The following is a 14,797-nucleotide window of genomic DNA, read 5'->3' on the forward strand; positions in this document are numbered from 1 at the left end:
TGATTTTCATTATTTTTACAAGAAGAACATTAATTCGAAGCATGTGTTTTTTTGTTTAACCCCATATTAACTGTATTTGTTCATTGTTAATTTTTTGGCTTATGCAACTTCGTAAATTTCCGAGTATTTTCACTAAAAGGTTCACAGAATGAAGCATAGTAATAGTTTCTTTCCCTGTCTTGGAAGGTGTCACTAAAGCAAATTCTACTACCTCCCCCCTGGGCGGTGCCACTGACTGAAGTGTCTTTAGGCCATTCCCAAAGGGGGGACATTTCTCATTCTAGTGCACAGTAGAATTGTAAATGGGCTGATCTAACAATGTCATGCTCATGACTGTGCCTGAACTACAACAGGGAACTGCTTTTTCTTTCCTAATCCTTACTATCGTCATTTTCCTCTACTTCTTTTGTATGTTTGGCACACTCTTGTGAGCCGTTATTTCCGGGGTGCCTTGATAGTCGAAGCAGACTTTGTGCTGCTGAAGCTAAAGAGGTGAGCAGAATAAGTCTGATTCCACGTAAGGACTTCTCTGTTGACATCCACCCCTTGGTGCTCATATGACTTTATGCAGTGGTCACTTACTGCTGGAAAAAAGTAAGACTGACTGAAACAACAGAGGGAAAGTAAAGAAGTAGGACATACCAGAGGCGCCTTCCAACCACCCGCTAAATAAGTTGATGGGGGCGTAAAACATACAATCAATTTGCAGCCTATCTCCCAAATAGTCTAAATTATGTGGTTGGGGGGGGGGGGGAACATTTGCAATTAATCATCGAATGGGTCCTTATAATACTGCACTGCACGTGCCATTCAGATCATTACATGATTGACCAAATTGATGTCAATGCAATGTTTTTGGCCACGCCTGAAGAAAATGTTATTTCAATTCCCATTTTTGGGTAATTATTTTCTCTAGCATCTACGTCTTTCTGGTAGGGTGAATCCAATTCATTTTGGGTTGGCTGTGAAATGAAGAAATGAAGCAGCTTTCCTCCTTTTTTGATTAATTTTAATTTGTCTTAGTGGGGTCATCAAATATTCACCATCTCTCACTGCACTCAAATTTTTGTGAGGTACTTAAATCTAGGCCAGTAGGAACTTCTAGATTATTTTCTTGCCGTGTGAGGTTGTGATTCTCATGACATGTTGCATCATATTTTTCTTTTCTTTTATGTTATGTAGAGGTTGACGGGTACTCTAGCGTGGTTTGCTCCTTCTTTCCTGTCAAACTATCATCCTTATCTCTCCTCCTTTTTGTGTTTGTAAATCTCTTCTAAGTTATTCTAACACGTTAATCATTGGTACTTATAATAATATGACCTAATTGTGTTGCAAGTGCCGTAAAACGCTTACTAAAACAACTTTTATGTTGGGGTTGTGGTAACTGCTTTGTCATGTTTCCTTTTGTTTGGAAATTTGCTTTGTATCGGGGCTTGTTGTGCCAGTAGCTTTCGTCTGTGATTTTTTTTCTTCTAATTTTAGTTGAGGTTTTCCTTGCTCTGTCATGCATAAACAGAATAACTTTCAAGAGGGTTTCAGATTTCTGAGATTCAGATTTTTAAAAAAATAGATGACAACAAACATGCATTTTTGACTTGGAGTTGTTTTGGGGAGTTTTTAAAAGTTTATAATCACGGTACTCTTCTACATGTGGTTAAGACACCTGTTATTAATTATTTTTCATTTGTGACTATGTTTGTAACAGCTGACTTATATTTCTAATCCACATAACACTTTGAAGTGAAGAAATTATGTGAGGAACGTGTTTTGTTCTTTGCTGTTTAGTAGTCTCAAGTGAGGCTTGGCGTTGTTTTAGTATTGTATTTTCAATAATATGCATGTTTTTGTCAAGTCTGTTCTATGAAGTGAACAAGTCTATTTCTATAAGTTAAAATGCTTCAGACGAGTTATGTATCTCCTCTGATGGGAGGCATGCATGACTTCATCATAGATCTTTAAGCTGACCTGTTATTTTTATTGGGTGGTTTGCGGATGCTCTGGTGTGATTTGCTCCTTCTTTCCTGTCAATCAACTGTCATCCATTTTTTTCGTCCCTCCTTTTCTTTTTTATATGACCTATTTGTTTTGTAAGTGCAGCAAAACTCTCACTAAAATTACAAAAAAACCTGTTCTTTTAAATTTGACTTATCATTCCCGTGGGGGCTATTAATTGTTGTCAACTGGTAGGAGCATATTGTTATTATTCAAATGGTCCATTTCTGCAGATTTTTCTTTCTCAGGTGGATGAACTGAACAAAAGGTGTCAGACGATAAAACCACAAACTGAACTGCCATTTATTAACATTGCTAGCTCGAAGCCTTACCCTCTCAACTATTTTAATAATGTGTAAAATTGCATGTTATTCTATTGCTTCATGGTGTGGTTTACTTCTTCTTTCCTATCAAACATCTATTGTCCTTTCCTCTTCTTCTTTTCTTTGTTGGTGTCTCTCTCGTAATTGTTAGCACTTTTACTATCTATTTTTATTTTTTAAGTTAGAGTTTTACGGTGATTGTAACATAAAACTTGTGCTGCAAGTGCCGTAAAACTCTACTAAAAGAACCCTCCGAAAACTCCATAGTTTGAATTATTATCTCCGTGTCTATCAAGTCACTCATCTTATCATTCAACGCATAAGGTTATGATTTAGACTGCATTGAGCGATACAAATTGAAAAGGTTTTGCTATCACCTGATCTGTGTTATGTAAAACTATGTTTTTTATGTTGTTTGTACAAACGTGATAATTGATAATTGTGAACGTCGTCACAGGTGCAATGAAGTACATGTTTGATGGGTATTTGTGTTAATATTCTTGAAAAGATGGAAATACAAAATATTGCAGAACAGTATTATTATGTGTTTTTAAAAAAACTGTTTGTGGATTGCTTTAATTGTGTTCTTCCCTGTTGTAGGCTCTCTTGATCTCTCCACTGATCTGCCCTTCTCCCTGTCTGTCTGTCTATCTGTCTGTCAGTCTGTCTGTCTGTCTGTCTGTTTCTGTTTGTCTGTCTGTCAGTCTGTCCGTCCATCCTCCCATCCGTCCGTCCATTTGTCTGTCTGTCTGTCTGTCTGTCTGTCTGTCTGTCTGTCTGTCTGTCTGTCTGTCTGTCTGTCTGTCTGTCTGTCACCTCCTCCTCCTCGTCCTCCTCCTCCTCCCCCTCCTCCTCCTCTTTTTTTTCTTCTTCTTCTTCTTCTTCTTCTTCTTCTTCTTCTTCTTCTTCTTCTTCTTCTCTCTCTCTCTCTCTCTCTCTTCTCTCTCTCTCTCTCTCTCTCTCTCTCTCTCTCTCTCTCTCTCTCTCTCTCTCTCTCTCTCTCTCTCTCTCTGTCTCTCTCTGTCTCTGTCTCTGTCTCTGTCTCTGTCTCTGTCTCTCTCTCTCTGTCTCTCTCTCTCTCTCTCTCTCTCTCTCTCTCTCTCTCTCTCTCTCTCTCTCTCTCTGTGTCTCTCCCCCCCTCTCTCTCTCTGGTTCTTCTGTGCTGTTCCCTTCGTTGTCCTCCCATTTAATTAACCGATCATTAGGCCTACGCCTGTCTGCCTGTTTGTTCGTATATGGCCTTGGATTGTTGTACTAGTTCTTTAGGCCTACTTTGGCGGGATATACCCAGCTTATCTGTATTTTCCCCCATTGTGTTATTCATAACGCTGGCTGATTTTCTCTTATCAAGATGGTTGATGAAAATCTTGATATAAAAATATACGTGCTTATTAATATAAAAATGATATGACAAATTCTGATATAAAAATATACGCTCTTATTATCACGCGCACACACACACACACACACACACACACACACACACACACACACACACACACATACACATATTTTTTTATCTAGTTTAGTTTTAGTAGATGTTTTACGGCGCTCGCAACTGCATAAGGTCATATGAGCGCCAAGGGGTGGATGTCAACAGAGAAGTACTTGCAGGGAATCAGGCTTACTCTGCTCATCTCTCTAGCTTCAACAGCACCAAGTCTTCTTGGACTATCAAGGCGATAGTAAGGATTAGGAAAGAGAAAACAGCAGTTCCCTTTTGCAGTTGAGGCAGTTATGAGCATGTCATTGATGAATCAGCCCATTTACAATTACAATTCTACTGTGCATAAGAACATGGTTAATGTCCCCCCTTTGGAAATGGCCTAAAGACACTGCTTTTTCTTTCCCAATCCTTACTATCGTCATTTTTCCTCTACTTCTTTTGTATGTTTGTCACACTCTTGTGACCCGCTATTTCCGGGGTGCCTTGATAATCGAAGAGAGGTGATCAGAGTAGGCCTGATTCCCTGTAAGGACTTCTCTGTTGACACCCATCCCTTGGCGCGCATATGACCTTATGCAGTTGCGAGCTCCGTGAAACCTCTACTAAAACTAAAACAAAACACGTACAACAGAGCAATTACATGGCAATTTACAGATAGAAACGACGCAAAACGTAATGTTAGCTTACAGTATTTCCCCTGTTTATTCTCGTCAAACTGACTAACTGATAACGTGCATTGCTCTCCGTCCTTGGCGGTTGAACAAGGGCTGAAGATAAAATAGATCTGTTCATACCGATGGTTAACCCTTTAAGGATGCGGCGAACACAATAGTTAATCATATCCAACAGCAGACCAGAGACCATGTTGTGGCACATTTAATTTGCGACAAATACCATGTTGTTGTGGCACATTTAATTTTCGCCCAAATACCATGTTGTGGCACATTTAATTTTTGCCTAAATACCATGTTGTGGCACGTTTAATTTTCGCCCAAATACCGTGTTTTTGTAGCACATTTAATTTTCGCAAGATACCATGTTGTTGTGGCACATTTGGAAAGGCCATAAGTGGCACATTTAATTTTCCAAAGACGAAGTTGAGGCTGTGTTCCGAAGTTAAAGCTCTGCTACCGAAATCACAAACACGAATACAGAGTAGAATTGTTAATGGGCTGATCTAACATTGTCATGCTCATACTTGTGCCTGAACTACAACAGAGGAACTTCTGTTTTTTTCTTTCCTAATCCTTCATCATCATCATCATCATCATCATCATCATCATCATCATCATCATCATCATCCAGTGCCAGATATGCGACAGACATCGGCGTTCATGGTTTTCAATTCATTCCTTTGTTCGGATGCTCTCAAAAAAGCTACGTTTCCCTGATCTTTCCCTGTTACCCATTTGTTTAGGTTCCCTAAGTATGTTGTTCTGGGCCTACCCCTGCCTCGCTTGCCCTCAATTTTGCCAGTGAGAGCTAGATCTAGATGTTCAAGACCCTTATATCTATTCATGTGTCCCCAAAACTGCATTTGTCGTTTCCTGATTGTTTTTAACATTGAGCGTCCCACGTGGGCTTCATCAAGCACTACCTCATTTGATTTCTTTTCCTCCCACGATACTCTTAGCAGTCTCCTAAGAAACCACATATCTGTTGCTTCTATTTTATTTTCACTGTCTTTATTGATTGTCCAGCATTCACAGCCATATATAGAAGCGTTGACCAAACATAGCATTTCAGGACTTTCATTTTGGTGTTCATTGAGATGTTTCTATTTTTCAGGATTGGGCTCATTTTTATTGAAACTAGCCTTAGCCATTGTAGTTCTCCTTTTTATTTCTGTGGAAGATTTGGCATCAGATGTTATCATATATCCTAGATATTTAAACTGTTGGACTTGTTTGATCTTTTCACCTTTGCTAATGAGATTACAACTAGGGTTTGCTGCTTTTTTGGATATTACCATGCATTCTGTTTTCTTTACATTCAACAATAATCCTTTACGTTCACTTTCTGTTACAACAGTATCTAGAAGCAATTGAAGGTCCTTTTCGGAGCCTGTTATTAAAACGGTGTCATCTGCATACCTGCTGTTATTAATATTTTCTCCTTTTACTTTGAGGCCTGGACATTCTTCCATGTTTCTAAGGATTGTTTCACTGTACATGTTAAAGAGGTCTGGTGACATAACACATCCTTGCCTCACTCCTCGCCTGATCTGCTTATATTCACTGTATTCTCCATTAATTCGTACAGCAGCGTTTTGGTCCTAATCCTTACTATCTTCATTTTCCTCTACTTCTTTTGTATATTTGGCACACTCTTGTGACCCGCTATTTCCAGGGTGCCTTGATACTCGAAGCAGACATTGTACTGTTGAAGCTAGAGAGGTGAGCAGAGTAAGTCTGAGTCCCTCTAAGTTGTAAGGACTTCTCTGTTGACACCCACCCCTTGGCGCTCATATGACCTTATTCAGTTGCGAGCGCCATAAAACCTCTACTAAAACTAAACAAACACGAATTTGCATATTTCATAGTCAGAGTGTTGTAGTTTGCCTTTTAAAGTTTTAGGGAAAAACAAATTAAATTGGTAAATCTGTATAAATAACCAAGTAATGCCTCTTTTCTTCAAAGCGCCCCCCCAAAAAAACAAACAAACAACAACAACAACCCCCCCCCCCAGCCCGTGTTCAAACGCCCAAAGACCAGAAAGCGCGTCTAGAATGAGTTAATGTTGACTTTGAGCTGTATCAGCAACAGCAAGCTTGTCCGGTCGTCACCATCTTGTGACTGGATTCCGCACTAGCCCTGATGACATTGCTGCAACTGAGGAAAGTTCATGTTTCTATTCTTGTCTGATCTCAACCTATTTAAACACCTCTTCTCCAGCGAAGTTTACTTTGCACACAGCAGACCGAACCGTAACGTATACGAGTACATTGACGGGAAGAGCTTGTTTTTTTCCCCACTTAGATAACGACAAGAAATGAGTGATTACATAACACTACTCAGTGTTTATTTTTCGTAATTCGCCACAAGAGAGCCCCGACTTCAGTAAATCACACACATCGGGGGGAAACAGAAGACCATTGTTATAAGGCTCCGTGTGTATTGAACTTGAAAATCATCATCGTTAACATCGTCGTCAGGGTAAGCTCAACTGTCGCTTTTTCAGGTAAATAATTCAGAGGCATACGTCTACTCTAACGAGGTTACGCAAAGACGACAAGGGGCAGGAGTAAACCATGGGTAAAATTGACGAATTCAGCTTCATCACGCCTGGACAGAGGAAAGTCTACCGACCCGGAGACATTGTCAAAGGTATGTGTCATTATTTTGTACTACTAGCACATCAGCTCTTCATTTCTATGTCGGTCGGAGGTGATTTAGGGGAACGGAAGGGGGAAGGGGGGGGGGGGGTCCTTTCGATTAATTAAGACTAGTCTATAGTCTACAACCACAAGCTAAAAATGAACAATCTGACGGGACAAATTTTATAATCTTTGAGAAATCTGTATCTCTGTGAGGGGATGAGTCTTTTAAGTTTAAAACACGATTGTGTGTGTGTGTGTGTGCGTGTGTGTGTGTGTGTGTGTGTGTGTGTGTGTGTTCATGTAGATATACACACATATACAAATACAAATACAAACACACACATATTATTTATTTTTAAAAAATACATACATACGCGAGCATTTGCCAAAAGGTGGGATACCAGGGTGTGACAAATGAGGTCCAAAATCAACTTTATGTAATAATTCTTTAATCACCGATATTATATAGCCTAATGATTGCTCTTTCAGGCTCAGTAACTGCCAAAGCTGTATATGCAATGGTCTTGGTGTAATTCTGACTTGAATGACGGAAATAGCAAAAAGTTCGTTCATAACAATGATGACACAAATTTATGAATACTCAAAGTTCATTTCTTCAGCTAGGCTGATGTTATATTTTGAGACATAGCAAATAACTTCCAAAAATACATAGAATTGACAATTTATAAAAATCTTTATTAATTTTTGATAAAATTACTTTTTTGTGTCATAATAGTTATGAACGAACAATAAGTGACCAAAATACTATCGATTATATCAAATTTCATCGACTAGAATTGTCTAAAATAACACTCTGGTCTAATTATAGTCAAGTGATAAATGGAAGACCATTGAACAGCTATTTTTAAGCGCAAACTGGTCTTAAGGCATATTATGCATAAATTTAAAGTTCGTTCATAACCATTATGACACACTGTTTCGTTCATAACTATTATGACAAATTTTACTTTTGGCCCCTAAAATGTACTTATATTGTTCTGTCTTTCACATAAAACGGTTTTCATTTATGAGGCTTTCCTTAAAATATGATAGATTCCTCTATGTAGGGAGAATTCAAAGTTTATTTCCTGAAAAACCCTTAGAATACCTTTAAAATGGTTCGTTCATAACAATTATGACAAACTTCAATTTTGACCTAAAAATTTACTCATTTTGAGCTGTCCTTCATTTTTTAAAACTTTTATTAAATGAGACTCTCCTCATAATATGTATCTCTGTACATGTTTTTAAAGTTTGTTAACACTGAAAAGCCCTAAAAATATATAAAGTGGACTATAAATAGTTCGTTCATAACCATTACTACAAAAGTATAATACTAATTAAAATCCACACCCATACACTTATGATAAAAATCAAAATATCAGAATGTATGTAAGGTCTATTCTGTCCTTTAGTTGGGTTAAAATTAAAAATACATCCCAAAACAACTGTAAATTACATGGAATAATGTTTCGTTCATAACCGTTATGACACACTGTTTCGTTCATAACTATTATGACAAATTTTACTTTGGGCCCAAAAAATTAACTTATTGTTCTGTCATTCACATAAAATTGTTTTAATTTATGAGACTCTCCTCAAAATAAGGTTATATGTGGGAAGAATTCAAAGTTTAATCACTGAAAAACTCTTAGAATACCTTTAATTGTTCGTTCATAACTATTATGACAAACTTCAGTTTTGACCTAAAAATTAATATTTTGACCTGTCATTTACTTAAAATTTTTATATTAAATGAAAGTTTCCTCATAATATATGTACCTGTGTACATGTTTTTAATGTTTATCAACTCTGGAAAGCCCTCAGAGTACAATATGTAGTTCGTTCATAACCATTACTACAAAAGTAAAATACTAATTAAAATCCAGACCCATACACTTATGATAAAAATCAAAATATCAGAATGTAAGCAAGGTCTAATACATCCTCAAGTTGGGTTAAAATTAAAAATATATCCCAAAACAACTGTAAATTACATGGAATAAGGTTTCGTTCATAACCATTATGACACACTGTCACGTTCATAACATGATGACAATCCATTATGACAAGCATATTTTTGCCTCTTCTTCGCTTCTCTTTTGAGTCATCAGCACGATACTCTTCCATGTTCATTCCACCATGTAAAAGGATGCTGTGAAACAGTGGGAAGTCCCTCACATGATATTTTGCAGAAATATCATAAAGTGTTTGTTCATAACATCATTATGACAAACCTGGATTATCTCAATCAAAGTCATATTTAAGCAAAACCATGCGATGGAGCGGAAAATTACCCTTCTGATGGATCAATGTCAAACCAATGTTTAATACCGGTCATTCCCCGGGATGATATGTTTAACGATTTGGGTTTTCTAGACCTTGGAAAGTCTGATGATGTAATTATGACACGAGTTATGAACGAACTTATAAATTTTACTCAGCAATAACATCATTAATATAAAAAAATAAAACCCTTTTAATGGACACACGCTGTTATGATGGTGTATACAAACTATTTTCAATGTTTGAATGCACTTCTGTTTGATAGTTTAAGATTAACAATATTCTGTATTTAACATACAATTACGTGTGCACTCAGGATGAGTAAAAAATGCCCTATTTTTAGTACTATTATCTAGTAGAGATATAAGTTGCACACATCAATCTACTTGCTCATGCAGCTTGACCAACTTATTTCCTTGCCATATGCATAAAGTTTTCAGAAGAAAACATATTTTACTATGAGTAGTGGTTGATTTAAGTAGTCCTTAAGCAAACACCCCCACCTTTTGGCAAAAGCTCACATATAAAATACAAATTACACACACGCAAACACACACACACACACACACACACACACACACACACACATACATACACACACACACACACACACACACACACACACACACACACACACACACACACACACACACATGTTTGGGCTTCATCAAGAACATGAAAAAAGCCCAACAGCAAACAACAACTGTACTATGGTATCAAAAGCGTTCACTTTTTACATGCTGAATAGTACATATGATAAAAACATCGTCGTCACCATAATCATCATCATCTTCATCATCATCATCATCCAGCAAGAGGGAAATCAGAGACCCACTATGCAGAGCTAAGTACCAGCACCTGGAAGATGTGTACTCTGGGTACTCCAATAAGCAGAAACAAAGTATCATTATGTCGCGGGGACCAGGTTGAGCTAGTAAGACTGCGGTCGGACCATCATTGGAGCTTTAGATGGTATAAGAACTTTGTAAATGAAGAGCTCAGCCCACGTTGCCAAAGATGCGACCATGAAAATTAAGATGTCAAACGTATATGTTGGAATATCCAGGAACAATGGCAATTTGAATGGAGTTATTTGGACGAGTGGAGGTGCCTCTAAGCATATTGACAATGGAGCCGAAAAAGAGCCTCGCTCTCGCTCGAAGATTTCTTCGTGGAGTCCGCCAGGCCCATTAAGGAAAAAAAAATCATCATCATCATCACTTCCTACATATTGCCGTCTTTACGATCCTATGGAATAAATAAAAAACAACAAAAAACAAACAAAAAGAAAAAAACCCAAAACAAAACACACACACACACACAACCCCGCCCCCCCCCCCAAACAAACCAAACAAAACCAAATATAAACATCAACGTATCAATCGTTCTCCAGGTTCCGTGTCGTTCGAAGTACGAAGTGAGGACATCACTGTCAGGGGAGTACATATATACCTTTGTGGAGCAACACTGACCAAATGGAGCCAAGGGAAAACCCAAGTTCAAAGCAAAGAAATCTATTGCAACATATACGACACTCTCTTCGGCAATGATCCCGGCGACGGAGGAAATCACAAACTCACACAAGGTGAGCCAGAGAAGACAGTTTAGTTTAGCTGTATTAAGAGTTTTACGGAACTTGCAACACCAATAGGTTGTCACCGTCTTTTTATGCAAGAAAAATTCTGAAATTATGCAAACTGAGCCCAAAAATGTGAAATTATGCGATTCTGTTAATTTTAACAAAGAAAGATAAAGGAAAATAATCAGAAATTATGTAAAAAATGATCAAATTTTGCTAAATTCTGCGGGGTGCATAAAACCACGGGGACAGAATAGGTCATAGGTGCCGAAGATTAGAGGTGTTTGTTATATTAGAGAGTAACATACATTGATCAACAAAAAAAACTTTACAACATTTTTTTCTGAATATCTCGCGCAAACATTGTTCTAGAATGCTGTAATTTGGAACAGACATAATTCATTCAAAAGAAATTTGGTTTGATATAAAATCCACGAAGAAGAAACATGTTTTGAAAACGGAAACGGCGAAAAGAAAAACGCACCCAAAAACACAAAGTTCACCAATGTTAAAAATCTTGTAAAGGAAGTCGTGAAAAGATTAGTTGACCTTTTTCTTTATTTTATCTTTGACATTAACTTTCCATCCCTATGACATTTAAACAATATTTAATTTCTTTTACAGAGTTTTAAAAACCTAATGATTTCATTCTGAAATTCCTAGAAGCAGTGCTCTACATTCCCTCCCCTGGACTCGACACATTTTTAACGCGCCTTTCGAAATGTTCAGTGGCGCCCTAACACAAGGACCTGCTAAACCATGAGTTTTTAAAGCCACATACACTGTACTTGTTCACTAAGAAGTGGTTTCTAGAGACAATAGAGTGGGGTGCCCAATAGACTACTATTTTGGAGTTAACTTATCCCGCAGGGTGAAAATGGGCTTTGCACTAAACCAAAAGTCATCGAGGAAATGATCCCTCTTTACAAAACAATCGAGGAATCATGAACACATTGCCATGATCTAATCCATGTCATCTCGGCCTAGCGAAGATGAACATGGTATAGTCGTAGGTTAAGATCTGCCATAAGAATGCAGACTGTTGGTGTGTAGGAAAGTCCTAGCTGCTGACCGTTTACGGACAGACGTCTCATGGGACTCGGCTACTGAAATCTGCTCTCTGGCGACGTTTTGCCGTCACATCTCGCCGATCGGCGATGTTTACCGCCCAGTTGCTTTGTATTTTTCCCAAAATGCTTCTGCCTTTGATGGCAAGGGTTTTTACTATACTATATGAGCCTTGTGATGGCAATGTGTTAAAGGGCTGCGCATGGTGCGTGTTCGACCTGAAGCAGTCATTTTTCAAATAACTTTTTAGTTCTGATTAGCTATAGATCCAAACTGACAGAACTTCTCTACTCATGACGCCAAAGGTCTCGAGGGCACCTAAGCATTCTTTCCATGCTGTGTGCAGAACCAACGAAATGTCAGGGATGATGAGTTTGTGGAGAGGTTATGGTCAATACAAAAGCTCTCTGCTCTTTACTAAACGTAGCCATGATCTCAGCAGGCAAACAAAATTTTTGAAAAATAATATCTGCAGACGTCTGTTAACTTGTTAGACTGCTGTAGCTTGCAATATGGTGCGATTGTTGCAACTTTTAGTGGTAGGCCTAAAGCGAACTGGTGCGCCATGCTATGAAAATGGCGACAAGGTTGAAAATGGGTTGTTTTTTTAATGCGCTATATAGAGCAAAACCATTGAATGGACTTATCTAAAATACATATCAGACAAATTCCTTTTGGCTTCCAAACGTTATGTTCAAATCTGAAACGCAAAACTTCAGTATGGAGGAAGATATTTACAAAACAAGTTGTAAAGGTTTTTTTTGGATCACCCTATATATAGAAACGAAGGAGGAGAGATAAGGACTATAGATGTTTTATAACAAAGGAGGAGCAAACAACATACTCCAAAGACCTGCCAACCAAACACACAGAGAGAAATGAAAGCGTGGATAATTTTCAGTTGAAATTAAAACACGCGAAATTGTACGTTTAGCGCTCTTTGCAACACTGCAAGTTTATTTTTAGAAGACGAGGCCTCAGAATTTAACCTCCATCTCCGATAGCACCGAGCGAAATTGGAAAATTCATATGAAGTGCCTTTCACAAGTACTCAACGTCTGATCTGAACTGAGCCTCGAATCGCTGAACCCGCAATTCGCAAATTCACGATTACGAGATGATAGCTTAGTCACTAAACTGCAGAATCCGTTTTAAAGTTTAAGTTGTATGAAATTTCGAATAGTTTCGAATGATGGGTATAAAATTTTTTTTTCAGTTTCTATAACCCTTTCTCGCATTTCCGGAATGTTTTTTTTTTAGCTAGACAAAGCTCATTTGGATTTTCTAACGGTAGAACACTGTGTTGTTTGAACTGAGATACGGTGAAAGGCACCACGACAAATCTTCTTTCACTGCTCTATGCGGGACACATTTTAGTAATAGTAAACTATCCGCCCTCCCCCCCCCCTCCCCCCCCTTCCCCCCTTCCCCCCCTCCCCCCCTTCCCCCCTCTCCCCCATTCGGAACGTACTTTACCGAATACGTATACACGGGTCTCCATTCCTTGTGGGACCTTTTTGGTTGCCAAAACATACATAATGGATACGATAAAGAATAGGGGGGGGGGGGAGGGTTGTTCCAAACGAATGCTTACCCACGTCCCTGTGTTTCTGAACGTAGGCATTTTTTACAGGACATCAAACTGTAGGGCTGCTGGCTTATTTCAGTTCGACCAACCAACCAACCAACCAACCAACCAACCAACCAAACAACCAACCAACCAATCAATCAATCAAATTAAAGCTCTTTCATTTGTCTAGTTTTTGGTGAAGAAATGTCCGTCTATCTTGAATAAACGTTGAAATACCTGCAATTGGAGGGGGAGGCGGTCGCCTGGTATTATAGGTAAAATTAGCGAGAAAATGGCTGCCAAAGTTTGGTGACTTCCAAAGCTTGGGTGTTCTTGGAAACTGCAAATTTACATTTTGTATGTCTTAGATCAACGATTTTTTCTTTGTTTGTTTGTTTGTTTTTGTTTGTTGTTTTTGTAAAATCCACACTGAGATGTATTTTTGGACAGTAAAGGCGTTGAGCCGAGAAAAAAAATCGACTAAAATTGACCTACATGCGGAAAAAAATGTTTCTTTGATTTCATTATTATGACGAGCGTCTCATTTCACCACGACGACACACGTTATCTTCTTTTCAGGCGAACACACATACGACTACTCATTTCGCCTTCCATCGGATGGACTGCCCAGCTCTTTCCAAGGCTCTTATGGCGCCACTCGTTACTGGTTGCGAGCCGTCATCGTCCAGCCGTTCCCAAGGATAAACAAAACCTTCTACAAAAGCTTGACCGTTCTGGCAAACGTGCCCGTCAGGACAGTTGGCAACCTCAGGTCAATCTCGGAGAAATCGGAGAAGACCATCTCTAAAGGTATTGTCAAGTCCGGTGTAGGATTAATAGCCAAGAGACCTGACTACATATTTCATAATTCATTTGAGAGAAAAAACAACCCCAAACAATTAAACACCCCCCCCCTTCCGATCTTTACGTTTATTATGATTGAGATCGGTCATTTTTGTAGCCTTACGAATTTGAAAACTACTGTTTTGGACAAAGGTAAGCTTTACCGTGTCTTTGACACTAGAGAAATTGAGAAAGCCTAGTGTTACAAACCATTGCATTTAATACCCCCCAGCAAAAACCAGCAACATCTAACAATACAAAAACAAAAACGAACAACCGCTCTTGCCAGAGAGGGCATACGTACTCGTAGCTCTGTTTTTGGACAGCAGAGAAGGTCTAACATTCACTCAGTGTATGTTTCTCCTTCTTC

At 38.5% G+C, this 14,797-nt stretch overlaps 1 protein-coding gene across 1 annotated transcript in view; it reads left to right on the forward strand.

Moving 5' to 3' along the window:
* The first annotated feature begins 6,556 nt into the window (after positions 1–6,556).
* Positions 6,557–14,797, forward strand: part of LOC101849533 — a 16,256-nt gene continuing 8,015 nt past the window's right edge. Inside the window, exons 1-3 of the mRNA XM_035969225.1 lie at positions 6,557–7,088; positions 10,761–10,952; positions 14,164–14,394. Coding sequence (XP_035825118.1) covers positions 7,013–7,088; positions 10,761–10,952; positions 14,164–14,394 — 499 coding nt within the window. The 5' untranslated portion in view covers positions 6,557–7,012. The remainder of the gene's footprint in view (positions 7,089–10,760; positions 10,953–14,163; positions 14,395–14,797) is intronic.

The sequence above is a fragment of the Aplysia californica genome, unplaced genomic scaffold (assembly GCF_000002075.1).
Source record: "Aplysia californica isolate F4 #8 unplaced genomic scaffold, AplCal3.0 scaffold00128, whole genome shotgun sequence".
Taxonomy (NCBI): Eukaryota; Metazoa; Mollusca; class Gastropoda; order Aplysiida; family Aplysiidae; genus Aplysia; species Aplysia californica.